At 37.0% G+C, this 27280-nt stretch overlaps 1 protein-coding gene across 1 annotated transcript in view; it reads left to right on the top strand.

Annotated features, from left to right (window-relative positions):
* Window positions 1-27280, top strand: part of COL24A1 (collagen type XXIV alpha 1 chain) — a 304137-nt gene that overhangs the window by 241050 nt on the left and 35807 nt on the right. Inside the window, exons 45-51 of the mRNA XM_036348461.1 lie at window positions 4429-4482; window positions 5616-5723; window positions 21224-21331; window positions 23004-23111; window positions 23203-23256; window positions 23751-23813; window positions 27004-27057. Coding sequence (XP_036204354.1) covers window positions 4429-4482; window positions 5616-5723; window positions 21224-21331; window positions 23004-23111; window positions 23203-23256; window positions 23751-23813; window positions 27004-27057 — 549 coding nt within the window. The remainder of the gene's footprint in view (window positions 1-4428; window positions 4483-5615; window positions 5724-21223; window positions 21332-23003; window positions 23112-23202; window positions 23257-23750; window positions 23814-27003; window positions 27058-27280) is intronic.

The raw sequence follows: 27280 nt of genomic DNA, 5'->3' as shown, positions 1-27280 counted from the left end.
GGGGGGTAAGAGATCAACTAAAGGACTTGTATGCATGCATATAAGCATAACCAATGGACATAAGACACTGGGGGATAGGGGAGGCTAGGGGACTCTCTAGGGCGGGGGGATAAAATGGACACATATGTAATACCCTTTGTAATACTTTAAGCAAAAAAAAAGAAAAAAGAAAAGAAATACAAAGTGGTAGCTACAAAATAGTCACAGAGATGTAAAGCAAACCATAAGGAATATAATCAAAAATATTGCATTAACCATGTATAGTGCCAGGTGAGTACTGGAAATATCAAGGGGAACACATTAAGTATATGATTGTCTAACCATTAAGCACTTGAAACCAATATAAAATAAAATTGAGGCTCGGCCGGTGTGGCCCAAGAACCAGGAGGTTCAGTTCCCAGTCGGGGCACATGCCTGAGTTGTAGGCTCAATCCCCAGTAGGGGGTGTGCAGGAGGCAGCCAATCAATGACTCTTGTCATCGATGTTTCTATCTCTCTCTCCCTCTCCCTCTCTGAAATCAATTAAAAAAATTAAAAATAATAATAATAAAATAAAATTGAAAGAGAAAAAAACAGTGGTTGCCTCTAATAAGCAAGAAGGGGGGTGTCAAGAGACCGCTTTTTTTTTATGTATTTATTATCCTCCCCTTTTTATAAGAGCTCTATTGAGATATAATTTGCATACCATAATGTTCTTCCATTTTAAGTGGACAATTCAAGGGGTTTTAGTATATTTACAGAGTTATGCAACCACAACCTAATGTTAGATCATTTTCATCATCCCCAAAAGAAACCTGTACTGCTGTTTTAATGACAAGCCTTGTAGAACTATGTCACTTGTTAAACCATAATAAAATAAAATAAAAACTAAATTTTAAAAAGAAAAAAAAATAAATAAATCTAGAACAAATCTATCTCTTTGCATAAAAAAGAAATATATTAACAAGTATAAAAGAAAAAACACACACTGGCTAACATATTTTAATATAATCATGCTTCATATACCATTTTTTAAACATTTTTATTGTTGAAAGTGTTACGTATGTCCCTTTTACCCCATTGACCCCTTTTTTTTTTTTTTAGTTTTTTTTTTTAATTAAATCTTTATTGTTCAGATTATTACATTTGTTCCTCTTTTTTTTCCCCCCCATAACTCCCCTCCTCCCAGTTCCCGCCCCACCCTCCGCCCTCACTCCCCACCCACTGTCCTCATCCATAGGTGCACAATTTTTGTCCAGTCTCTTCCCGAATCTCCCACACCCCTTTCCCCCCCAGGAATAGTCAGTCCATTCCCTTTCTATGTCCCTGATTCTATTATAATCAACAGTTCATTCTGTTCATCAGATTATTTATTCACTTGATTCTTAGATTCACTTGTTGATAGATGCATATTTGTTGTTCATAATTTGTATCTTTACCTTTTTCTTCCTCTTCCTCTTCTTAAAGGATACCTTTCAGCATTTCATATAATCCTGGTTTGGTGGTGATGAACTCCTTTAGCTTTTCCTTATCTGTGAAGCTCTTTATCTGACCTTCAATTCTGAATGATAGCTTTGCTGGATAAAGTAATCTTGGTTGTAGGTTCTTGGCATTCATCACTTTGAATATTTCTTGCCACTCCCTTCTGGCCTGCAAAGTTTCTGTTGAGAAATCAGCTGACAGTCGTATGGGTATTCCCTTGTAGGTAACTGAGTTTCTTTCTCTTGCTGCTCTTAAGAGTCTCTCTTTATCTTTTGCTCTTGGTATTTTAATTATGATGTGTCTTGGTGTGGTCCTCTTTGGATTGCTTTTGTTTGGGGTTCTCCGCGCTTCTTGGACCTGTAAGTCCATTTCTTTCACCAGGTGGGGGAAGTTTTCTGTCATTATTTCTTCAAATAGGTTTTCAATATCTTGCTCTCTCTCATCTTCTGGCACCCCTATAATTCTGATGTTGGTACGCTTGAAGCTGTCCCAGAGGCTCCTTACACTATCCTCGCATTTTTGGATTCTTTTTTCATTCCGCCCCTCCGGTTGGGTGTTTTTTGCTTCCTCGCATTTCAAATCATTGACTTGGTTCTTGCGCTCCTCTGGTCTGCTGTTGGGAGTCTGTATAGTATTCTTTATTTCAGTCGGTGTATGCTTAATTTCTAGTTGGTTCCCCATCATAACATCGAGGGTCTCATTAGTTTTCTTGTAGATCTCATTAAGTTTATCGGCGGCTTCTAAACAGTTCTTGAGAGACCTTAAAAGTGTGGTTCTGAACTCTATATCTTCCATTGACAATTTTGTCCTGTTTCTTTGTCTCCGCATTTTGTTATGCTTCCTTGGTGCACCCCCTAGTGGTCTTTGTTCGCAGTCTTATAGTTAAATCTTGATTGTTGTAGCTAATTCCAGGGAGGGTTTGACCTCCAGGCCAAGTGGCTATGAGAATCAGCTGTGTCAGCAGTGAGAGAACTTCTGTCCTCTAGGGAGGTGCTAACCTAGCCTTTGCCTGAGGCTATCCGGCAAATGCCTGTGTGCAGGGCTTGGGCGGGGCGGGTCGCACAGGATCAACAGGGTGGGCCGGAGAGAGCAGTTATGGCGGCTCTCAGTCCTGTCCCCAGGGGCTCTGCCTCTCAGAGTCCCAGCACCCACTGCAAAGCTCGGAGAGAAAGCTGCACTCGCTCTGACCGAAGCCAGACAGTCCCGCTTCTCCCGTTTGAGTCTGGGTCGCTAAAGACTCGCCCGGATCTGGAGCTCAGAGTCTGCGACTCCCTCCCGATTGAAAACGCCAACCGCGCCCTCCGTCGCCAGCCCGCTCGCGCACTCCGCACCTCAGAATTTGACTTCAGCACTGTGCCTCCTCTGAGTGTCCGTATGCGTTTCTCTTTCCTCCTAGTTGTAGGACTTCCACTCAGCCAGCGTTCCTGTGGTTCTGGGTGATGTCCCTTCTGTTTTTTGGTTTCACTTTTGAAGTAGTTGTTCAAAGCGGCAAACTCCGGCGTTAACCTATGCCGCCATCTTGGTTCTCCCCATTGACCCCTTGAAGCCCACCTCTAGCCTGTGTCCATGGGTTATGCATATATATATATATATATATATATATATATATATATATTCTTTGGTTGATCTCTTCTCTCCCACCCACCCACCCCTACCTTCCACATATGAATGAGATGATGTGATACTTGTCTTTCTTTGACTGGCTTATTTCACTTAGCATAATACTCTCCAGGTCCCAAATTAGGGCTATTTAAGATAACTTAAATCAGAATTTTTTCAATTTTTAAAGTCTTTATTGTGTTCTGAAATATATGTGTTGTCACATATATATCATAGGGATCATATATTCCAGAAGCTTCAACTAAACCCAGGTAACCAACTATCACATATTTTTTGTTTTGTTTTCTTACCCTTAGAAAAACTTAACATTAGTGACTTTTTAAGACAAGTAAATAGTTTCAAAGTTTGAAGAACACTTGATCCATATATTTCCCCATTATCAAATTCTAAAAAAGTTAGATTTTTATCTCATGTAAAATGCTCTTTTTCTCTGTGGCTAGATATACTACTTCTTAAAATGCTCAAGCTCATTTTCAGAAAATGTAGTCTTTTTTACTTTCTTATTGTTATCAAATTGAATCTTTGGCATAATTTATCTTCAGATTTGAATAACATCCCATTTTAGTGGAATTATCCTGTTTGTGAGAAGTTTTGATGACTTCTGAGAAATATTTGTGGTAATGATCATAGGCTCTTTTTTTATTATTTATGAACTAGGTCACTCTATTCCACATTTCTCTTTTTAAAATAATTTTAGGATATCATCAGAATAATGTCATAATTTGCAAGGGTAACGTTTCTAACTATCCTGGCAGGCCAGTTGCTGCTGAATCAATTAGGATTTAAAACGCCTCAGACATGGAAAAACAAGGAGTTCCGTGGGAAATAAATATCAGTTCTTTAATTCACAAGTATGTTCTCTATGCTTCTAGAAAGCACATTTTAGGCTGATTAGGTCATGTCTGTTACTACACTGTCAGGGCTTGGTGGTCAGAGACTTTACTTTGCACTCCCAGCACATAGCAGAGTCCCTGGTGCAAAATGCTCAATAAACGTTTACTGCTGAATTAATGAAGTACTTAGCCACTTTCAATAAAGAGACAAAAGCCCTGCCTGAAAGTTATTTGTTAAATAATCTATTCAGTTCCTTCTTAGATTTAAGATTTAAATTTTTAAACTATTAATTTGGAGCTAGATGAAAATTGATAGATGATGTGGTCAAATTCTCCCAGTTAAGGTTGAAGAAAATGACTCCCAGATCATTTAAATGGCAGTCCCAGTGACAGCTAGCTAGCTAGTGGCAGTACTTGCTGTAGTGCAGCATCCAAGTCTCAGGATTCTTTTCTATGCCTTCAAGTTTAATTAAATTTATTGCAATCACTTAACAACTATGATTTACATTTTTAGGGCCCTATGGGGAAAAAAGGAGCTCCTGGTGCTTCTGGAAAACCTGGGATTCCTGTAAGTAGCCAGCCGTTGGCATCTTTCTTGCTTTTCTTAATAGAGTTGGCAACTTTAGCAAGCAGAAAGGTCTGGGGCCAATTATGACAAGTGTTGGATAAATCAGATTTTCTTCAAGAAAAATGTTAAGCCCCTGCAGGAACATAGAGGAAACAAAATATGACCATTGGCTCAAAACCAAGCTTGCTGTTTAAATGTAAGTCTCTGTAAATGAAGGATGCTGCTTCCAGTATTATGGAGCCCTCTCTGTGGACTCATGCTACTCTCTGATGGTGAACCACTAAAAAATAGGGAACTTGGAATCATGACTAAGTGATTGGTGACAGAGGTCAGAGATCATCAAGTGTGGATAGAAAGACATGAACTGGATTTTAATTAAAGCACTCAACCTCTCATTTTCCTGGTAAAAGAACAGAAAGTCTTAGGGGGGAAAAAACAAAGCCTTTCATCACAGAACAAAAATTAATTTTATCTTAGCCACCAGTTTCCTCCCCTGATTAGGCAAATATGTGTTGACTGACTTATTAGCAAAGATTTTCTGCTGGTCTTCTCTAGCCACCTGCTTTGGGTGTGACCTATGTTGGTTCAAAAAAGTAGAAAATAAACATAAATCGTAACATGTTCAGGTAAGCGATTCGTACAGATACAATCCAGTTGGCCAAGAGTGGAAACAAATTGTTCAGACTCAGTCATAGAAATCAGAACTAATTCAAAGTGGCAACAAAAAGAGCTATAATGTGTTCCTTTGGAAAATAATACAACAGGAGGTTTTGTAGATGGTGAATGGCAGCCTATATCCTAAGCAGACAGGTGCACATAGCTGATCTTTTCTTCACAGCTGGGTAAAGCCTGAGCGGCACAATGAGAAATACCAGGGAATTACACTAAAACTGAAAAGGATACACAGTAAATTGCTGATCAGCGTGGCATCTTTGTTTAGGGAACTAAAGACGATGGCCTGATCTTTTGAAAACAAATAATAAACCATTAAGGAATCCACGAAATAGGAAAATTTATCCTGGACAGGATATTAGAAATGTAAACACTCCCCCCACCCGTAAATATAAAGGTATTTGTTATATAATCACCTGTACAGTATCTCTCTATAATCCAAGTCATTTTTAATTACCAAGGGGTTTCCAGGCCTACCTGGGCCAAAAGGCCTGCAAGGACACCAAGGAACAGATGGCATTTCAGGAAACCCTGGAAAAGTGGGGCTCCCAGGAAAACAGGGACTTCCTGTAAGTAGATTGAATATTTCTTTGCTTTTCATTCTTTATGTATAGTGTCTCCTTGCTAGACCATAGATATTTTGGCTACCTTTCTTACTTTGATGTTGGCTCAAATTAAGCTAATCATTTCTTTAATACTTACTTTGGAATTGTATTTATGATTTGGAATTTGTATTTATGATGTCAATTGGTACATTTGCTTGGATATTTTATATTGAATAACACATATTTTTCATTTATGCCATTTTAAACATATAAAATCTTGTAAATAAGGACCATAAAGAAGCAGTTTTAGGGGCTGTCCAACCTGGCTATGTTTTGAGTTCATCAAATACCACCTTTGGAACATTTAAGCCTTGGCAGTACCTCGAAGTAGGTTCTGCCAAAAATTATTTTTCCTTTACATTTGTCAGTATTTTACTTGACAAAAATTGTGTGAATATTTTTTTTCAATATATCTGGTGATGCATGACATAGATTCTCTTATTTTTCTATAAAAGTTCTATCTTATTTTATCAGAAATTTAAATATCATACTTTATCTTCATTTAGCCATTTCTCTTCTTTCCTTCCCTCATGTCATCATAATAATGATATTTGTTGTTTTCATCCGAGGATATGTTTTTATTGATTTGAGAGAGAGAGACATCGATGGGTTGCCTGCTGTATGTGCCCCGGAGGCATGGAACATACAACCTAAGTATGTGCCCTGACCAGCAATCAAATCTGCAACCTTTTGGTGTCTGGGGCGATGCTCCAACCAACTGAGCCACCCAGCCAGGGCCATTAACCACATATTTCCAAGAACCAAGTAAAATTTACTCTGGTACCTTTCTGTTATTTGTACATGTTTATCTGTTTTTCTCTTCTTAAATAATAAATGAATCCTAGTGTTTATCAAATGTAGCATGATGCTGTACCTAAACCCAAACCCAAATTAATAGTCTTCATTTATTATAATGAATTATCTCATTGTTAAAAAAAAACCATGAAACTATGATGTAACCAACTTAATTTTACTTTAGAAATAAATATCTGCCCAGATTCTATCAGAAAAGGTGAATGTGAATAAAGAGCCTTAACATGGTTTCTATTTATTTAGTGGCAATATGTCAGAACATCAGAACATTATCAGGTTAAGGTCTAGCAAACTTTGACAGCCAGACTAATGTTTTTAATTAAACTAGTTATCTTATAGACTTCTAGTAGCCCAGTGCATGAAATTCATGCATGGAGGTGGGGAGGGATTCCTCAGTCCGGCCAGTGCCCTCTCGCAATCCGGGACCCCTTGGGGAATGTCGGGCCTAAACCAGCAGTCAGACATCCCTCTTGCAATTTGGGACGCTGCATGCACCAGTGACCATACTCTTCATACAGGTGAAAGGCATCTTGCTGTTGTATGAGCAGCTACATTTTTTTGCCCTGATTATAAAAAGTAGTACATAACATGATCCTTCTGAAGCAGTAGTACCATTTTCCCCATATGTGGGTGGAAAAACTGAAGCAGAGAGAAGTTAAGTAATTGGCTTTGTCACACAGTTATAAGTGTCAGAATCAGGGCTGACCACAAAATGTGCAAGCCAGAGTCCATGCATGTCATTGCTGCATCATCCTGTTTTTCAGTGTTAGAGTAGCCTTGCCAGGTTTTAATTTTTAAATCTGAGACTGTTCCCAATATATAGGGTCCCTAGGCCTGGCAAGCCTAGGGCCAATCTGTGGGGTGACTGGCAGGGCTACTGGGGGCAGCCTGGTGGTCAGTGCGCGTCACAACTACCGGTGGAACGTTCAGTCCATTTGCATATTAGGGTTTTATTATATAGGATGCCATTAACATCAGTTGGGTTAAAAAGGACTTTCATTTGATATCTGTCTTAAAAGAAACTCAAATCTAAAATTAAAAAAAGCACAAAACAAAATAATTAATAAGTAAATTTAGGAAGGTTACTAAAATGCAAGATGAATATACAAAACTGAATTGAATTTCTATATACTAACAATGAATAGTTAGAAATTAACATTTACTGGTAAAGAGCAGTTCTTAAAATAGTATTAAAATGGCATAATCTGACCCCCACATACAATGTGCAAACCTGTACACTAAAAACTCTATATCATTGCTGACGGAAACTAAAGAAGACCTAAGTAAGTGGTCTCTATTCTATGTTAATGGATCAGAAGACAATGCTATTAAGATGTCAGTTGTCCTATATGTCGGCAGTATCTTAAAATGTTAAGCATAAAACTATCACATTACCCAGCCATTTAACTCCTAGCCAAGAGAAATGAGAGTTTATGTCCACACCCAAAACTGGAGGCAACCCAAATGTCCATCAAAAGATGAATTGCTGCCCTAACCGGTTTGGCTCAGTGGATAGAGCGTCCGCCTGCGGACTGAAGGGTCCCAGGTTCAATTCCGGTCAAGGGCATGTACCTTGGTTGCGGGCACATCCCCAGTAGGGGGTGTGCAGGAGGCAGCTGATCGATGTTTCTCTCTCATCGATGTTTCTAACTCTCTATTTCCTCTCCCTTCTTCTCTGTAAAAAAAGCAATAAAATATATTTTTTTAAAAAGATGAATTGCTAAACAAATTGTAGTACATATGTACAATAAAATGCTAGTCTGCAATAAAAAGAATGAGCTATTGATACAAGCTGCCACATGAATCAATCTCAATACACCAGGAGACACACTGAGTTTTTTTAAAGAGCAGACAAAAGGGGGCACGTACCGTGTGATTCTGCTTACGTAAATTGTAGGAATTGTAAACTCATCTGTAGTGACCAAAAGCAAATTAGTGTTTTCCTGGAGATGGGAGTGCATGTTGGGAGGCATGGGAAGGATGGCTTACAAAGGGATAGGGAACACTTTGGGAGGGTGAATATGTTATGTTGCTTGTGATAATGATTTCACAGGTGTGTTATTTTAAAATTGATTTGAGAGAGAGAGAAACATCAGTTTGTTGTTCCACTTATTTATGCATTCATTGGTTGTTTTTTGTATGTGTCCTGATTGGGGATCAAACTGGCAACTTTGGCACATCAGGATGATGCTCCAAGCAATTGAGTTAGGTCAGGGCCACAGGTGGACTCTTTATTCCAACTTACTTTATGTCAATTATGCCTTACATAATTTACAATGTGCAAAGTGGTGTTATATCAGGGAGGTGGCACGGAGAAATGACACTGAGTAATAAGTAAGAGTTAGGAAATTAGGAATAATCATTGCGTTGGGAGGCAGGAAAGAAACATTCTAGGTAGAGAAAACAGCATATACAAAGCTAGGAAGAACATTGTGTTTGAAGAACCATAATAAGACCAATTAGGGGCTAAAGTTTAGTAAGCAAGTTATAGAGCGAGTTTGATTCTGTTCAGGTATATAAGGGACACATCATAGTGGATATAGAAGAGGTCATATTAAGGATATTGAACATTATTTAAAGACAGTAAGAACCCATTGAGGTTTAAACTTAAGAGTGATATTATCCAATTTTACATTTTTAAAGAATTCCCTATGGCTCCAGTATGCCAAATGGGTTGGAAGGGAGAAAGGTTAGATGCAGGAGACAATAACAAAACTGTTTATTGCATTATTCCAGGCTACATATGTTCATGGCTTAGACTACACTTGTGAAGTGGAAATGGAAAGAAGTGGATGTATTTAGGTATTATTTAGGAGGTAGCTTTAACAGGATTTGATATTTGATTATAAGAGGTAAGGGGGGGTGGGAAGGTGTCAAGGATAATTTCCATATTTTTAAATTTTGCAAGTTTCTAACTCAGTGCACTGTAGTGCTTGTCACTAAAAAAGCCAAGACTGAAGGAGACCCAAATCTTATGGGTAAGGTTATGATATTCAAGTGGAGATAAGTTAGTAATTAAGTATTCTAGTCTGGAGCTTAGAGAGGAGGTCAAATATTAATTTTAGTGTCATCAACATATAAAAATGCTCCAATCAGAGTCCTGTAAGAAATATGTGGAACACTCAATTGGAATTTTGAAGAGACTATTTAGAGAAACATAGACAGGGTTAAGACTATCAACAGTAGGAAGTGGTTATCATCCTTAGACCTGAAAAGTTAAAGGGAAGAAATAATGTCAAGTCAAGAGTTAAGTGGAATTGTTGGAAAGGGGGCACCTCAGAGGAGCCATAGTTGAAAGTAATCCAGCCACTGGCAGAATAGCAAAACTGGGGGCAATGTGAGAAATCAATATATTACCTCTCTCTCATCCCACTTTTCCACATCCTAGTGGTACATCCCATTGGCCAACCCTACCTGGAATTCAGAGGACAAGAGAACCCAGGTGAGGCAGTCCATGAAGGTCAGATTCCCAGAACAAATGATGAGATAGAGAAGGGGCAGTGAGCAGATTAGGGGAGAAAATGAAAACACAAACATGAATATAAAGTAAACAATGGAAAGAAAGTCCAGACTCAAGCTGTGAGGAATTCTGTCATTTAGAAGTCAGATAAAGAAGGAAGAGGAGACTTCAAAGGAAACTGAGATGGAGTGATCATGATAGGAGGAAAAGAATGTAATGTCATGAAAACTTAAGAAACAATAGTCCAAGAAGAGAAAGTAATCAATTATATTTAATAATCCTGAGAGAGTTTGTTGGACATTTTTTAAATAAATTTTGGTTTCATTTTAGCTACTCAGCATCTTAAGCCCATTTTTATGTTTAGATATTTTTATATTTACTCTTTTTTAGTCTTGGCAAAAGACTAGCTTCTACTACAGAAGTCAAAAATTTCTGTCCAGCCAGGGTGGCTCAGCAGTTGAGTTTCAACCCATGAACCAAGATGTTACTGGTTTAATTCCAGAACATGGTCAGGGCACATGCCTGGGCTGTGGGCTCCAACCCCAGTGGGAGGTAGCCTATAATTGATGTTTCTATGTATCTTTCCCTTCCCCTCTCTATAAAATCAATAAAAACTTTTTTTTAAATTCAGACTTTCACTTTCCAGTCCCTCCTTGAAACAAGGATGTAGGCCCAGGACCTAAATGCAACCAATCAGTTCTATATACCTAGGCCTTCATTTGGGGGAGTTGGTGATACATAGAAACAGTAACAATGGAGATTCTGCTCTTTGGCAGTAACATCAGTAGCATTCAGTTCCCAGGGCTGGTGCACACTGCAGTGTCCAAATTCGGGCTGCCTCATCTCCCTTTAATTCTATACATTTTTCAAACCTGCTTTTCCAGGTTTATCGGTGATTATATGAGCTACCTGTTGTCTTTTCAGTAAATTTCTGCTTAAATTATATAGGGCTTGTTTCTGGTGTGTGCAAGGAAGAATCTTGTGTACTATCAAAAGCTAGTAAGATGAAATTATAACCATTGTGTTTTAATATATGGAGGTCATTCATAACTTCAGCAAATAACCATTTGGTTGATGAGTGAGGGCAGAAACAGGATTGGAGTGCTTCATAAAAGACCAAGGAGAGAATCCAGATATTCAGAAAATTCAGTGGAGAAATTTGGCTCTGACAGAGAAAGTAGGGCCATAACAAGAGAAGAAACTAAAATTCCAAGTTGAACATATTTTTATATGAGAGAACCTCGGCCCTATTTAAATGCTAGAAGTACCTAGTGGAAATCCAGAGGCTGAAGACATTATCAAAGGAAAGAAGAATCTGAGTATGAACTGGTAAGACAACAAACCTGTATATTCTAGCTCCATTTCTTTAGTTATTCTCCTTCTAGTTGGGGATGGTTTTTAGAAATCAGATTCAGAAACATGTGTCCCTTTATATATGGCTAGTATAAAAAAACTCATTGAATTTTAAGATGAAAGAAATTGGAATGAATTACAATAATATTGAATAGCTCTCATGGCCATGAAGTTGAATGCTGCCTGGTATTGCAATTAGTAAGCAATGATTTATCAGATCATAAATCAACTTTTTAGCTTTTTGTAAGAATTAAGTTAGAGAAATTTTACATGCATACTTAGGATAACAGGATATTATTAAGTACTTAAGTGTTTTATATTCATCAAAACAAAAACAAAGTAATTTTTCCTTGAGGAATTCTCCTTTTAATCCTGAAGTTTACTTTGGTATTGATGAATATGGAAATATTTTCTACTGATGTCTCTGCTCCCTATAGAATATTTGCTGTGAAAGTAGAATGAGAATGTCTGTTCAATGAAATTAGGTAGCAATGGCCAAACTGGTCATTAGGGAATATGATTTCTAAGATAATTACTTCTAAATCCTACTATGTTGATAGAAAAACTACTTCAGAGAGTAATAGAGTTTCTAAATATTAGCAAATTCCCTGGAATATTTTCAACAAAGGATAAGAACATCTTTCCATTGGTCTTTTTATTTTTTTTTAAATCATGGCATTGTGGTGTCTTTTGGCTTACCTTTAAAGACGGTTGAATTTTTCCACTGAGAATAATATTTATTCAGGGATTTCTAGCATTATGCAACTGCCTGATTTTCCTAAACAATGTTCTTTGGTTTTTTCATTTTGTTTTATTTTGTTGGGTTTTTTTAATTTTTTTTTTTTTTTTTTTTTTTTAATGTGGCCAAGGAGTTAAAGAATTCCTGGCATATTCACTCTGCAGTTTCAATGTTTTTTTTCAAGGTCACATGACTCACCAAAAGCCAGTGTTGGGGAGATTCACAGTTGCCTGTGTGAATTTCCTTCTGTAGAAATGAGAGTTTTGAGACTACTCAACCGACCACATCTGTAGTAAATGAATCTACATGCTGTTTTCATTGAGTTGGACTTCTGTACAAGCACAGTGCCTCAATCATTTATGAAAAAGGAAAACAACTTTTCTCTGCAAAGATCATAAATCCATTTGTCATCAAAATGAAGGCTTACAAGTATTTTTTTTTATTGCTACAACTAATAAGATTGGTTATTGGGAAGAAGGGAAAAAAACAAAATGAACAACTTGATTTAGGACAAATCAAGGCCTTTCAATCTTGACTTTGCAGTTTGTCAGGTGAATACAGGCTCAAGTGTTGTCTCAAACAAGATGCTGCCCCAAAAGAACATTGAACGTTTTGAGTTTTCCACTTGTGGGTAGTGTCCAGTATAAGAAGGAAACACACACTTCATCAGCCCACTCATAATCCAAGCATAGAGTAGCAGGACCACCGTGGGAGTTTCTATTAGAAACACCAGCAGCCCTGCCACCATTCTGGGCCGTGCCTTCTCTGGTCCATGAGCTAGGCACACTAAAGAAATTTCTGTTTCTACAAAGATACATTTATTTCTTCTCAGTATTTTGAAGAAAGAAACATACCTGCATTCAGCAAATCCTTTCAACTCTTGATGACTTAAGAGATTGATGGTCAGTTATGCCGTATACTGATTACTACTTTCTCCTCTTCTACTGCTGCTCCTTTGGCTTATTTTCCGCTCATTAGGAACTCTCCCAGAGCAGCCAAAGCTCAATGTATTTGGCTGCTTACTAGCAACAAAATGAAAGACTTGCTAAAGGATTAACTTTCCTACTTGAATCTTCAATGACTTGCAATAATCCTATCAAGTTCATACTCTTTGTGGAATGTTGTTCCTTCATAATCTGGTCTCTGTTTATATATATCCAGTCTTACATTCTACCTTTCTCCTCACGAGTGCTGTGCATTTCAGCAAATAATTATTAAGTGCTTATTATGTATCAGGTGGTATTCTACTTATTAAATATGCATAAAGTTATGTAATACAAAAACTTCATGAAGTAGGAAAACCCATTATCTCCAGTTTACAGAAAAGGAAGCTTAGATTCAGAGATATAAATAACTTGCCTAAGGTCACACAGACAACAAATAATAGAACCAGTATTCAATATCAGGCCATCTAGATTCAGAGAGTGTGTTCTTAACCACTATGCTAGACTCCTTCAAGACTGTATGCTTAATTACTAAGACATCCCCCAAATTCTGTGTTTTTCCCTCTCTTTCATGTTTTTATTCAGACATGTTTTTCCCTCCGCTTGGAAAGCTCATCCATCTTGCCCTCTAACTTTTTGATGAACAACTTTTTGATCTTCCAGGACTAAATGGAACTGCTACTTTCAGATGCTCGCCCCTGACCCTGCACTCAGAGTTAAGCATGCATGCTCTGAACTTCTGCACACTCTGTACACTGCTTCTGTAAGAGCCTGGATAATATGGTTTCTATTCCTTATCTTCATGTCTTTCTTCCCCCAAGAGATTTTAAACTCCTGTAGAACTAAGATTGTGTTTTCTCTGTATCTCTAGCACATAGCACAGTGACAGTTCCATAGAAGAAGCTCAATAAATATTTGAGGAATGAATATTCTTCGCATAAGTATGATTTTGGAGACCTGAGTTTAAAATTTTTAACATCTTAAACATCATCCATAAAATGAGTATAATACATAATTGGTATGGTTTTTAGAATCAAATGAAAATATTGTTTGTGAAATGCTTAGTACACTGCATGGACTTATTAAATCATCATCTTTTAATAATATTAAATATTAATGGTTAAGCTAATATTTACTAATTCAATAAATATTTATGTAGTGCTTAATCTGAGCCAGGAGTTAGGAAATGGAGCAATGAACAAAGAAGTGAATTCATGGGCAAAGAAGTGAATTCATAAAGTATTAGCCATTGCAATTAGACAAGAAGAAGAAATAAAAGGCATCTAAATTGGAAAAGAAGAAGTAAAATTGTCCTTATTCACAGATGACATGATATTGTACATAAAAAACCCTAAAGACTCCATCAAAAAACTATCAGACTTAATAAATGAATTCGGCAATGTAGCAGGATACAAAATTAACACCAAGAAATCTATGGCATTTCTATACACCAATAGTGAACTTACAGAAAGAGAGACTAAAAAAGCAATCCCATTTACCATCACACCAAAAAAAATTAAGATACCTAGGAATGAAATTAACTAAGGAGGTAAAAGACCTCTACTCAGAAAACTACAGGATGTTGAAAAAAGAGATAGAGGAAGACATAAACAGATGGAAGAACATACCATGTTCATGGATTGGTAGAATCAACATCATTAAAATGTCCATACTACCCAAAGCAATCTATAAATTCAATGCACTCCCCATTAAAATACCAACGACTTATTTCATAGACCTAGAACGAACTCTCCAAAAATTCATCTGGAATAAAAAAAGACCCCAAATAGCCATAGCTATCCTGAGAAAGAAGAACAAAGTAGGTGGGATCTCAATACCAAATATCAAGCTGTATTACAAAGCCACTGTTCTCAAAACTGCCTGGTACTGGCACAAGAACAGACCTATAGATCAATGGAATAGAATAGAGAGCCCAGAAATCGACCCAAAGCACCATGCCCAATTAATATTCAACAAAGGAGGAAAGAACATACAATGGAGTCAAGACAGTCTCTTCAATAAATAGTGTTGGGAAAATTGGACAGATACATGCAAAATAATGAAACTAGACCACCAACTTACACCATACACAAAAATAAACTCAAAATGGATAAAGGACTTAAATGTAAGACGGGAAATCATAAAAATACTAGAGGAATCCAAAGGCAACAAAATCTCAGACATATGCCAAAGCAATTTCTTCACTGATACAGTTCCGAGGGCAGTGATGGCGAACCTTTTGAGCTCAGCATGTCAGCATTTTGAAAAACCCTAACTTAACTCTGGTGCTGTGTCACATATAGAAATTTTTTGATATTTGCAACCATAGTAAAACAAAGACTTATATTTTTGATATTTATTTTATATATTTAAATGTCATTTAACAAAGAGAAATCAACCAAAAAATGAGTTCGCGTGTCACCTCTGACACGTGTGTCATAGGTTCACCATCACTGTCCTAGGGCATTGGAAACTAAAGAGAAAATAAACAAGTGGGACTACATCAAAACAAAAAGCTTCTGCACAGCAAAAGAAACCATCAACAAAACAACAAGAAAGCCCACTGCATGGCAGAACATATTTGCCAATGTTCTCACCAATAAGGGTTTAATCTCCAACATTTATAGGAAACTCATACAACTTAACAAAAGGAAGATAAACAATCCAATCAAAAAATGGGCAAAGGACGTAAATAGACACTTTTCAAAAGAGGACATTCAGAAAGCCAAGAGACATATGAAAACATGCTCAAAGTCACTAATTATCCAAGAGATGCAAAGCAAAACAACAATGAGGTACCATCTCACACCTGTCAGAATGGCTATCATCAACAAATCAACAAACGACAAGTGCTGGGGAGGATGCGGAGAAAAGGGAACCCTAATGCACTGCTGATGGGAATGCAGACTGGTGCAGCCACTATGGAAGACAGTATGGAGTTTCCTCAAAAAGTTAAAAATAGAACTTCCATTTGACCCAGTGATCCCACTTCTAGGAATATATCCCAAGAAACCAGAAACACCAATCAGAAAGGATATATCCATCCCTATGTTCATCATAGCAGCACAATTTACCATAGCTAAGATTTGGAAACAGCCTAAGTGCCCATCAGCAGATGAATGGGTTAGAAAACTGCGGTACATATACACAATGCAATACTATGCTGCTATAAAAAAAGAAGGAATTCTTACCATTTGCAACAGCATGGATGGAACTGGAGAGCATTATGCTAAGTGAAAGAAGCCAGTCAATGAAAGAAAAATACCACATGATCTCACTCATTTATGGATAATAAAGACCATTATAAACTGATGAACAAAAATAGATACAGAGGCAGAGCAGCATCAAACAGACTGTCAAACTACAGCGGGAAGGCCGGGGAGGTTTGGGGTGGGAGTAATAGATCAACCAAAGGACTTGTATGCATGCATATAAGCATAACCAATGGACACAAGACACTGGGGGGTAGGGGAGGCCGGGGGAAGGTCAAGGGGAAAAAAAAGGAGACATATGTAATACTCTTGTAATACTTTAAGCAATAAAACAAAATTTTTTAAAAAAAGAAGTGAATTCATGCAATATACATGGAACAGCAAGAAATTGCTGACATTTGACTATTTTTGACAACCCCCCCAAAAAAATAAATTACAATTGAATATGGATCACCAAATAATTGGTTAGTAGTCTATAAATAAACAAATTAGTTAATTCTGAATTGTGGTAAGTGCTACGAATGAAATAAGTAGGGTTTTGATATGGATGAAACAGACTATGGAGGCCTCACTGAGGAGGTTATACTTCAGCTGAGGACTAAAGGTAAGACTAAGCCAAGTGTATAAAGAATAAAGGAAGAACATACCATTGGAAGGAACTAAGATGAAAAAACCTGCAGTCAGCAAGTTTGGCATAGTCACTGGATTATCAGAGGTTCAAATGAGATAGTATAGAGATAGATTTTTTTTTTGTTTGAAATAAAATATGGACATTTAGTTTTTCATAGTGATGTGAACCTAGACATGTCTAAGCTAAATATAGATCAATAGCCTCTTTCTGTCCCTGTTAGTTCTGTGATTATGAGTTGAGACACTGGTAAAGGAGATTTCATATGATATACTAATTTTGTCCAATATTATAGTGCCATTTGCACTCTGTGATGTAATACAATGTTAAAATGCCAGTATTCATTAAAGCTGAACAACAGTTCGTTTTGTATACTCTTGGGAATGAACCTAAGTCAAGCAGATCTGTCTTCACAGCCTTAAGACTTGGATCAACCCTGCTCTGAGTTCCATAAGCTTTAATATGTTTAGAGATTCAAAATTAAAGTTACCTCCTAACTTTAGTACACAGCTCATTCATAAATCTTATTTCTAGCATTCAGCCACATTACTTATGATTAGCACTGTAGGAAAATGTATGAATGCTACATTATCTAAATATAATGTAGCCTCCCATATAATCAACTAATAATTACCATCCCACATATTTTAAACAGCCAATTCTTTCCTAAGGTGGATATATTTAGTAAATCAAATAAAATGAGAAATTCCTACTTAAACAGAAGTGTTTTTAATAGCTTGGAGTAAAGGAAGCGAGGTATTATTTTTACAACTTATTGGTTTGCTGCCTTAACAAAAAATGCAGTATATATTTTGCCCAATAATGTAAAAGAAAACATCAGGGCATCATAGTTATTTTTTGTATTATAGAAAGTAAAATAATTTTTTAATTACCATATTCTTACACAGTAAATACATCAACATGATGCTTGGCAGTAGGGAATGGAATAAAACACTTATCCTAGGAATTTCAAGGGTAGTATTTTAAAGAAAAACATTACCTAATTTGAAATTCAATGTCATTTTAAATTTATCATTAAAAAATCAATGATAAATTGATTTTTTATGTTAATTTGCTGAAAAATCAATCAAGTTAACATGAAATGTTTATCATCTCACTCAACACAATTGTTAAGATAGTCTTCCTTTGCTAATCCTCTCAAGTGTGGATTTCTATTGTTGCCTAAAATAAACCATTTTTTTCTTACTTATTTCTTAATATATTTGTTTCAGTCCTAATGAGATAAAGGCTGCTAAACCAAGGGGCCTGGAGAATAACAGACATTCTCTTTGCTATGTTTCACAATTATACACAAACCAGTCATCATTGTTCCAAAATCGGTCTGTAAATTTGTGTACATAGCCCTATTTTCCTTCCCAGATCTTTCCAGAATGAAGGCAGATTTATACGTAAAGTATTCCTTTCTTTCCCTACAGGGAAGTCAAAGTAAAAGGCAACTAACTATATCTTCTTTCCTTCACTGATATCAGAGTAAATAAAACAATTCAACCACATTGCCATTACAGTTTCAGACATATGGAAGACACTCAATAAAAAGTAGCTCTTGTGGTTGATAGTGTTGTTGTCATCATTGATGTTGTTGTTGATGTCAGTACTGATCCAAATGTGTGTTTCCTTGGAATCTAAGCCTTAAAAAGCCATCAGTTTCAATCTTATCAAAAACGGACACTTTTCTTCAGAGTTCAAAACTAATTTAAGGATACACATTTACATCTTGCAGATAAATAAGTTCTGGAGAGTTAATGCACAACCCAGGAATTATAGTCAAAAATACTGTATTATAAACTTCAAACATGCTCAAAGATCAAATCATAAGTGTTCTAAAAACAAAAAAGAAATAATGAATATGTAACATGATAAAGATATTAGCTAGAGTACTGTATTAATCTATTGTAAAATATAAATGTACCAAACCAACACATTATACATCTAAATTGACACAATACTATATGTCAATTATCTTCTATATATATAAAAGGTTCATATCTGAGGATAATGAAAATCCCTGGCCATGAGACATCATATATTCTTATCATTCTATTAACGTTTTTAAGACTTAGGAAAATTGTTGATTGGTTTCAGCATCTCTGAAAAAATGAATTATTGTGATTTTATATACTTTTTAAAATTTCCTCAGAATGACATACCCTTTGCTGATGGGTTTTAGTCAAATCATTTTAAGACATTGGAAAGAATGCCTAGGGATTAACATCTGTTTCTCTTGAAAGCAAAATTACTCATCCATCTGTGTATCCATAATAAAAAATGTTTGTTCCCTACTTGTAGGAAACATTGTTTGGAAATTTGTACAGAACACTCTGCTACTGTCCTCAAATTTCTCTCTAAGAAACCAACATGAACAGTAAAAAACTTGGAGCATATTCATTGTGTTGTATTAAATGTCTGATAGCACTGAAACTACAATAAAGTTTCTAGTATACAGTTAGTCCTAAAGTCCTTATTCTCAGCTAAAAATATCTATTGGCCTCAGGAATATTCAACAGTATCTGAATGTCCATTGTCTCTGTATCGCATGAAAGTAAAATTAAAGTGAGGTGAAATAGGACTATTTTAGAATTCTGGACGTTGAAGTATCCTAAAATCATCTAGCATAATCTGTCATGTGATGCTTGTCCTCTGTCCATGGCATCAATTACTTCTACAGTACATCCAGGGGTAGGATACTCAAGACCTTATAAGATAGCCCACAGATCTACTGTTAGGTATGGCAATGCTTATGAGCAAATACCGCTTATTGTACTTACTGATGGCTCCAAAACACAAGAACAATGATGCTGGCAATTCACATGTGCTAAAGGGAAGTCATAAAGTGCTTCCTGTAAGAGAAAAAGTGAGTACAGTACAAACACTAGGATATACTGAGAAAGACCACATTCATGTAACTTTTATTACAGCACATTGTTATAATTTTATTATTAGTTATTGTTAGTCTCTTCCTGTGCCTCATTTATACATTAAACTTCATTATAGGCATGTATGTATAGGAAGAAACACAGTATACATATAGAAGGTTCAGTACTATCCATGTTTCAGGCACCCACTCAGGGTTTTGGAATGTCCCCTTTGGATAAGGCAGGACTGTTATACTAACATCTATGGATTCATCAAGAGGCAAGAAAACCACTCAAAAGCTTTTTCTTTGTTTTTTCCTTGACTATCGATGCCGCTCTAATGTCCTCAACACTTTAAGCAACAGATTCTACCCAAAGGCTAGCAATCTTAAGCAAGTTTATTTTTGCTGCACAATCTAAATCAAGAAGCAACTTTCCTTGTAAGGCTAACAAACAAACCATCCAAAAACTTATTTTAGTTGCAACCTTATTTTCATTTTTTGTGTGGAGAAATTCTGTTGTGTAAGATACTTCATTTTAAATTTCCTAACTTTTCTGTCACATTCCTGTGAGGTAGAAATATTGTGCCAAATGTTTGGCCTAATAATGTGGATATATATTATATTTTGTTGTGGTGGTTAATCCTCACTAGAGGTTTTTTTCCCCATTGATTTTTGATTTTTGATTAATTTTTTTTTATTGTTTAAAGTATTACATATATCTCCTTCCCCGCCCCCCTCCCACTGGCCCCTCCCCAGCCACTCCTCCCCCCCAGGACAAGTCCCCAGTGCCCTCGTGTCTGAGTCCATTGGTTATGCTACTATGCAGGCATACAAGTCCCCATTGATTTTTAGAGACAGTGGAAGGGAGGGTGAGGGGTGAGATAAAAAAAGAGACAGAGAGAAAGAGAAACATCAATGTGAGAGAAACACATTGAGTGGTTGCCTCCCACACTCACCCCCCCAACCGGGGATCAAACTGGGAACCTGGGCATGTGCCCTGACTGGGAATCAAACCAGAGACCTTTTGCTGCTCGGGATGATGCTCAACCACCTGAGCCAGGGCAGAATATTCTTGTTAAGGAGATATTAACCAGTTATTAGATTTGTCATGTACACCAGAGTATAATACGAAAAGTTAGAATACAACAGACATACTTCACTTAGGCTAGTTAAGTCAGAAGATACTGGTGGAATTTGTACTGCCTCCATGTTTTCATTTCAAAAACCCAAGACCATTACATTAATTAGAGACCCTTTGGTGGGCCAAAACATTTTTTAAACATTTCACTTATTTGGGAAAGAAGCCCAGGATGACTCCCAGACATGGGTAGTGTGTTAACAGCGGCATTTCACAAGACCAACCCCTCCTACATTTATGAAGCCTCTGGGCGGGTTTTTTAGGAACTGCCCCAGTTTTCATTTCTTATCTGTGCTATTTAGGGCATCAGAGGCAGCCCAGGAAGAACAGGACTGGCTGGGTCTCCAGGTCCTCGCGGAGCAAAGGGTTCACCAGGCCTGCCGGGAAGCCCAGGAATCCTAGGCCCAAAGGTACTTTAATGTCTTGTTCTGATGGATGAATAATATTGACCATCCTTCCTGGCCCTGAGTTCATTGGCTACATTCTAGAATGGTAAGATTAATAGCTTTTAATAAAATTTGGCTAATAATAAAAACATGTTAGGAAGAAAGGAACGTGTGTGGCCTTGACATGTCCACCTCCCATGATAGCTACAGTGCATACAATTTGCCAAAACAACTCATTCATCCAGGACTGGAAATGCTTTTAAAAATGTTCTTTGACTCATTTTGGTTGTTTTGTTTGTTTCTTTTCCCTTTCTGTCATCCACCTTCTTCTCTAAAACATCAAAATCTTATTTACTTTCAGATACATACTTTCTCAGGTATACTTTCTGTTTCTCTAAGTCTGGACCTAACCAACCAATTAATGAATATAGACTATAGATTATTTATTAGAGTCAGAGTGACTGTCAATAAGTCTTTATTAACATTCACTGCATAGAGTATTGTCACATGTCAGTAGGTTTTCCAAACAACTTCTCTTAGAAATATCTCAATGCAGAATTGACCAGACAGCCAAGACTGGGAATTGAATCCAGTTTATTTCATAAAAGTCTAGGGTTAAGACATTGGCACCCTCATCATTATTACCTCTTAATTCCATATTCACAATTCCACTTCTAAAGACTTTTTGGATATTCTGACCTATACCAGTAAACTGAGAATGATGAGCCAGATGCGTACTGTTTATAACTTGACCCTTGTGCTAATGATTTGCCCTTTCCACTATAGCTCAGTGTAGCTGAGCAAATGCTAAAACAGGAAAATAAGAAAGACCCCTATCTCTTATGTGTGTTTCTGCAGTAAATTGAACCCGTATTTGTCAAGTCCCTGCCCTATACCTTTGACTCAAGAAAGTGAATGATAATTTGTTCATCTTAAAGAATCTTTGGTCAAAGTCTACCAAGCATCATGTTTTCATTAACCTGTCTCTAATCTCCACCTGATTCTTACATTTATTTTTAGAAATGGTATGAAAGCTATCACCACTCTCAATTCAAAAACAAAATAAAAATACATTTTAAAAAGAGCTGACTTAAAATTAAAATAATTGTGATTAAATATGTCTTTTTTTAAAATATGTCTTTAAAGTGAACTTTGAGGGAGTAAGGAGGATTGAGATCAAAGAAACCTTAGGAAACAGATAGTGGATTCTTAATGATGGAATTTAAACAGTTATTGTGGCAAAAACCAGTGTTCACACTTCTGGAGACTTCTCCATTTCTGTTATTGGATAGCTAAAATCTATGTATGGTAAAGAAACCACAGAAAAATAATAGCAATTCAAACAAAATACAAGTTTGATCACATACACACACACACACACACACACACACACCACGCCCTCAGCATTCTCTCTATAGCCCCACTATCCTCCTTGTTTTGTAGGAATCCCCTTGCCTCCTCTTTCCACACTTAAGACTAGTCTCTAGAATTCTCCTTCCCCACTGCTACACTTCTTATATATAGTAATCAAATATTACTTATGTGGAAAATATTGGAGGGGAGGATGTTCGTGCAGACTTTTATTTCCCCCGTGCCTTGTTCTATGCCTATGGATAGGCCTATATTTGAGTTTCATTTAAAATCTAATGTTGTTTAGGTTTTAAAGTCAAGATCACTTTTCTGTTCCTGTCCATAGGGTGAACAAGGGCTACCTGGTCAACCTGGAATTCAAGGTAAAAGGGGTCACCGAGGAGCCCAAGGTGACCAAGGACCATGTGGAGAGCCTGGCCTGAAAGGGCAGCCTGTATGTGCCAACTCAGAAACTTACTATGCACTTGTTCTACAGGCTAGAACATCATTGCACAATAATCATTTCATATCTATTTATATTGCAGGGAGAACATGGTGTTCAAGGTTTGACAGGTTTCCAAGGATTCCCAGGCCCCAAAGTATGCTTGCATAACTTTCTGCTAGTCTTCTAGCTATCTAGAAAAAAAAGGTGTTGAAATACTAATATTTAGTCTCTGATTTGAGCTTTTATTTTTTTAATCTGCCAAATTTCAGTTAGTACAGTTATACATTTGAGTTATAAATATGTTAATTATAAGGCATATGCAAGTGTATATTTTCCCAGCAGTTTTACTGAATAACTTGCTTTTGTCCCTTCTTCATTTTTCCATTAACATTTTACTCTACATGCTTTATCATGTACCTATCTATCTGTCCATCCCTCTCTCCCTCTCTCAATCCATTTTTTATTAATTTTAAAGTAAAGTGCAGACCTGAGTACAATTCCTCCAAAATACTTCAGCATAGACATCATTAACTATCACATTCCATTTTTTTAAAGGCAATTCTGAGTATGTTGATATGACATGATTTCATGTGTAAAATGTTTCTACAGAGCTAAAGAATGACTTTTTGTTTTTTATTGTATTTCTAGGGTCCTGAGGGAGATGTTGGTGTTGTTGGAATATCAGGTCCTAAAGGTCCTATTGGACAGAGAGTGAGTACAAAGTCATTCTGCCCAGAAATTGTGATTCTTTGCTGATTATAGGAATTGGGATTGAGAACTCTAAAATTAATATACTCCAAATTAATGACTTAATAAAATTATTTTTAATATAGAAACTCACTAGAGCACATGCAGAGGTTCTCAGCCTTTTTCAGTTCATATATTAGTTTGAGCAAAAGACCCCTCAGACCACCCACACTTTCCAGTTCTCATTTTAAAAAAATAATTATAAGAATTAATGTGAATACTGGATAATGTATTTATTAACTCGCACTAGGAACAAAAACATAAAGCAGTGTTATGTTATACGCATTAATACAACCAGAGACCACCTCCATGCACCACCTGCAGGGGCTTGCCTATGACCAGAGCGCCTCAGACCGCACTTTGAAAAATATTTCCCAACAGCTATGTTTTCCCAGCTCAAGGGTGGGCATCCCAAGAGAGTGATGAAGAATTACTTAAAGAGTTGCAAAGATCAGGGTCTGAAAAACTCCAATTAGCTGTTTAGTGCCTGGAATTGCAAACCGTAGAGAATATAAACAGGATGGATAAGTGACTAGTAGCTACTGGTTATTGGTTTGTTTGGGTTTAGTTGTTTTTGTTTTTGTTTGTTTTTTACTTTTTTTGGTTTTATGTTTTGTTTTTATTAACCATCGTCTTCTAATTGATGAGATGATGTATAAAACTGAAAAGAAATAGACTATGGTTTGACAGTAGTAGAATACCTGTATGACTTACAGCAGCTGCTAGGGCAAGGGTGGATAGAGTGAGCAGAGAGAGGAAGAAAGAAAGTGATTCGGATGCAGGAGAAAGGAATCTTGAAGAACTTTACAATTGAAAACCACTGTCTTGTGCAGAATATTAAATGAAAAGTCAAGTTTTTGAAATTCTGCACCTCTTCCCTAACTCTCACAGTAATTCTTTTCAGTAATACAAAGAGCCATGTTGTCATGGGAAATGTTTATTTAAAGACCACTTCTCAACATTTCTTCAGGTGCAACTTTATTAGTTATTTTTATGATTTCTGAAGAACCATGAAAACTTGGTGCTTTTATATAAAGTGCAATTCTTGATTATCCACAAGTGGGTTATATATGATAGGTTTCTCTATGACAAATATTGCTCTAAGTTCTTACATGTATTAAGTTCCCCACTAATTAAAACCCACTCATTCTAATTTTATTACGTTCTCAATAATTAACTTCTTTCTTGGTATTATCAAAGAGAAGTTGGCTGCTTGCCTACCATTTGCCCTAAGCAGAGTCTTACCAAGTACTAGCTATCTGTAGGCCAGGATCTGAGCCTATATTGCTTTGCAGCTCCAGAAACTTTATCAGCTCATCAATATTAAAGTTTTGGTAACTAGCTCACAGATGCTAATTTGTAAGTGTGGATATTCATTTGGTAAGTCACTACAGAGTTAAGTGAAAAATCTTGGTAAGTTAATATTTAGCCAAAGACTATTATGTACCAGGTACTGATGTACAGTTGTGTCCCTTATATCATTTAATCCTCATAAAAATGTTTTGAGAGATGCCATTATCCCCATTTTGCAGGTGGAAAACTAAGTCTCTGAAACTAAGTCTGTGGCTCAAGAGCCAGAATTTGAATCCACAGCTGATTGAGCAAATGATATGTTAGAAGGTTTCTTAATAATTGCATAAGTAAAATGGCTATTAAGTGGCCTCGTGCATAGTTCTTGCTCAGTAATCAATAAATACTTGATAATTAAGTAAATTTAATTAAAGTAGGAAATCTGGATTAATTATTCACCATTTCAAATACATATTTAGTAGTTAACTGGTACCAACCAAAGCACCTCATCTTTTGGACACATTTAGATAAACAGACAATTTTTGGCTCTTTTGGACTACTTTCTATAGAGTCCATGTATATCTCTCCATTATTTTTTTATTTTTTTCAGAGAGGAAGGGAGAGGGAAAGAGAGATAGAAACATCAATGATGAGAGAGAATCACTGATCAGCTGCCTCCTGCAGGCACAGCACCCGCGCATGTGCCCCGACTGGGAATCCCACCGCAACCCTCTTGTTCATAGGTCGACGCTCAACCATTGAGCCATGCCGGCTGGACTATCTCTCCATTCTTTTAACAAATCATTATTTCAGAGAGTCAGATCACAGTCACATTTATTAGAAAGCTTTCTTTACTTTTTTTTCACAGTGGTAAGCCAATCCGAAGGATATATTTGATTAGGTTAAGAAATCATCTCTCTTGATTTGATTGTGGATTTTTGAGCTGGGTATCATCTTTACAAATGATTACTTAAAGTCAATCTTTTTGGAGGGGGGTGTTTTTTGTTAATTCTCACTCAAGGATATTTTTCCAATGATTTTTAGAGAGAGTGGAAGGGAGGGGCAGAGACAGAGACATCAATTGGTTGCTTCCTGCACATGCCCCAACCAAGGCGGGGGATGAAGCCTGCAAACAAGTTACCAATACATAAAAATTATAATGCTGATTTATCAGTTTGTTAGGAATTATACCAATGTAACTCTCCTGATAGGAAAGTATTATATACTAGAGGCCAGGTGCACAAATTTGTGCATCATTGGGTTTCCTCATCTTGGCCTGCAGGATCAGGCCGAAACTGGCTCTCCAATATCCCCCAAGGGGTCCCGGATTGCGAAAGGGTGCAGGCCAGGCCTTGGGACCCCACCAGTGCATGCCTGGGAGGGATGCAGGAGGTTGGCCAGCCAGGTAGGGGCCGTGGGAGGGCTCTAGGGTGTGTCCGGCCTGTCTCAGTCCCGATTGGCCGGACCCCAGCAGCAAGCTAATCTATCAGTTGGAGTGCCTGCCCCCTGGTGGTCAGTGCACATCATAGCAACTGGTCAACCGTCTGGCCCCTGGTGGTCGGTCAGTGCATGTCATAGTGACTGGTTGACTGGTCGACTGTCTGCCCTCTGGTGATCAGTGCATGTCATAGCGACTGGTTGTTCCACCATTCGGTCGATTTGCATATTAGGTTTTTATTATGTAGGATGTAGAATTGTGTCACACACACAAATCAAAATTATTGTGCTTTCTGTTAATACTATAAGATTTTATAATAAAAACTAAAGTTATGCAGACATGGACTATTTTACCATTGCACAAGAAATTTTCTAGAATTTTTCTGAATTATATTGGCAATGAGACTGTTTTCTTTTACTCCTACAGGGAAACACTGGCCCCCTTGGCAGAGAAGGTATAACAGGCCCAACAGGTAGAACTGTAAGTTTATCACAACACAGGTCATTTTTTCATCTTTTTTCCCTTTAATCTTATTTCTAAAGTGTTCCACAAAAGATCACCCTGGGTATTTAAGAAGCAAAGGGCAAAATAGATGTACATTTTGATCTGAAAGGTGATTTCTGAGAACTTAGAAATCATTTGTATAATGAAGAAGGTGCATATAGTGAGGTATCCATTAAAGTGAGAATTGAGAAAGGAAAAT

Source organism: Myotis myotis, unplaced genomic scaffold (genome assembly GCF_014108235.1).
Source record: "Myotis myotis isolate mMyoMyo1 unplaced genomic scaffold, mMyoMyo1.p scaffold_m19_p_2, whole genome shotgun sequence".
NCBI lineage: Eukaryota > Metazoa > Chordata > Mammalia > Chiroptera > Vespertilionidae > Myotis > Myotis myotis.
This window is presented reverse-complemented; position numbering and strand designations above follow the sequence as displayed.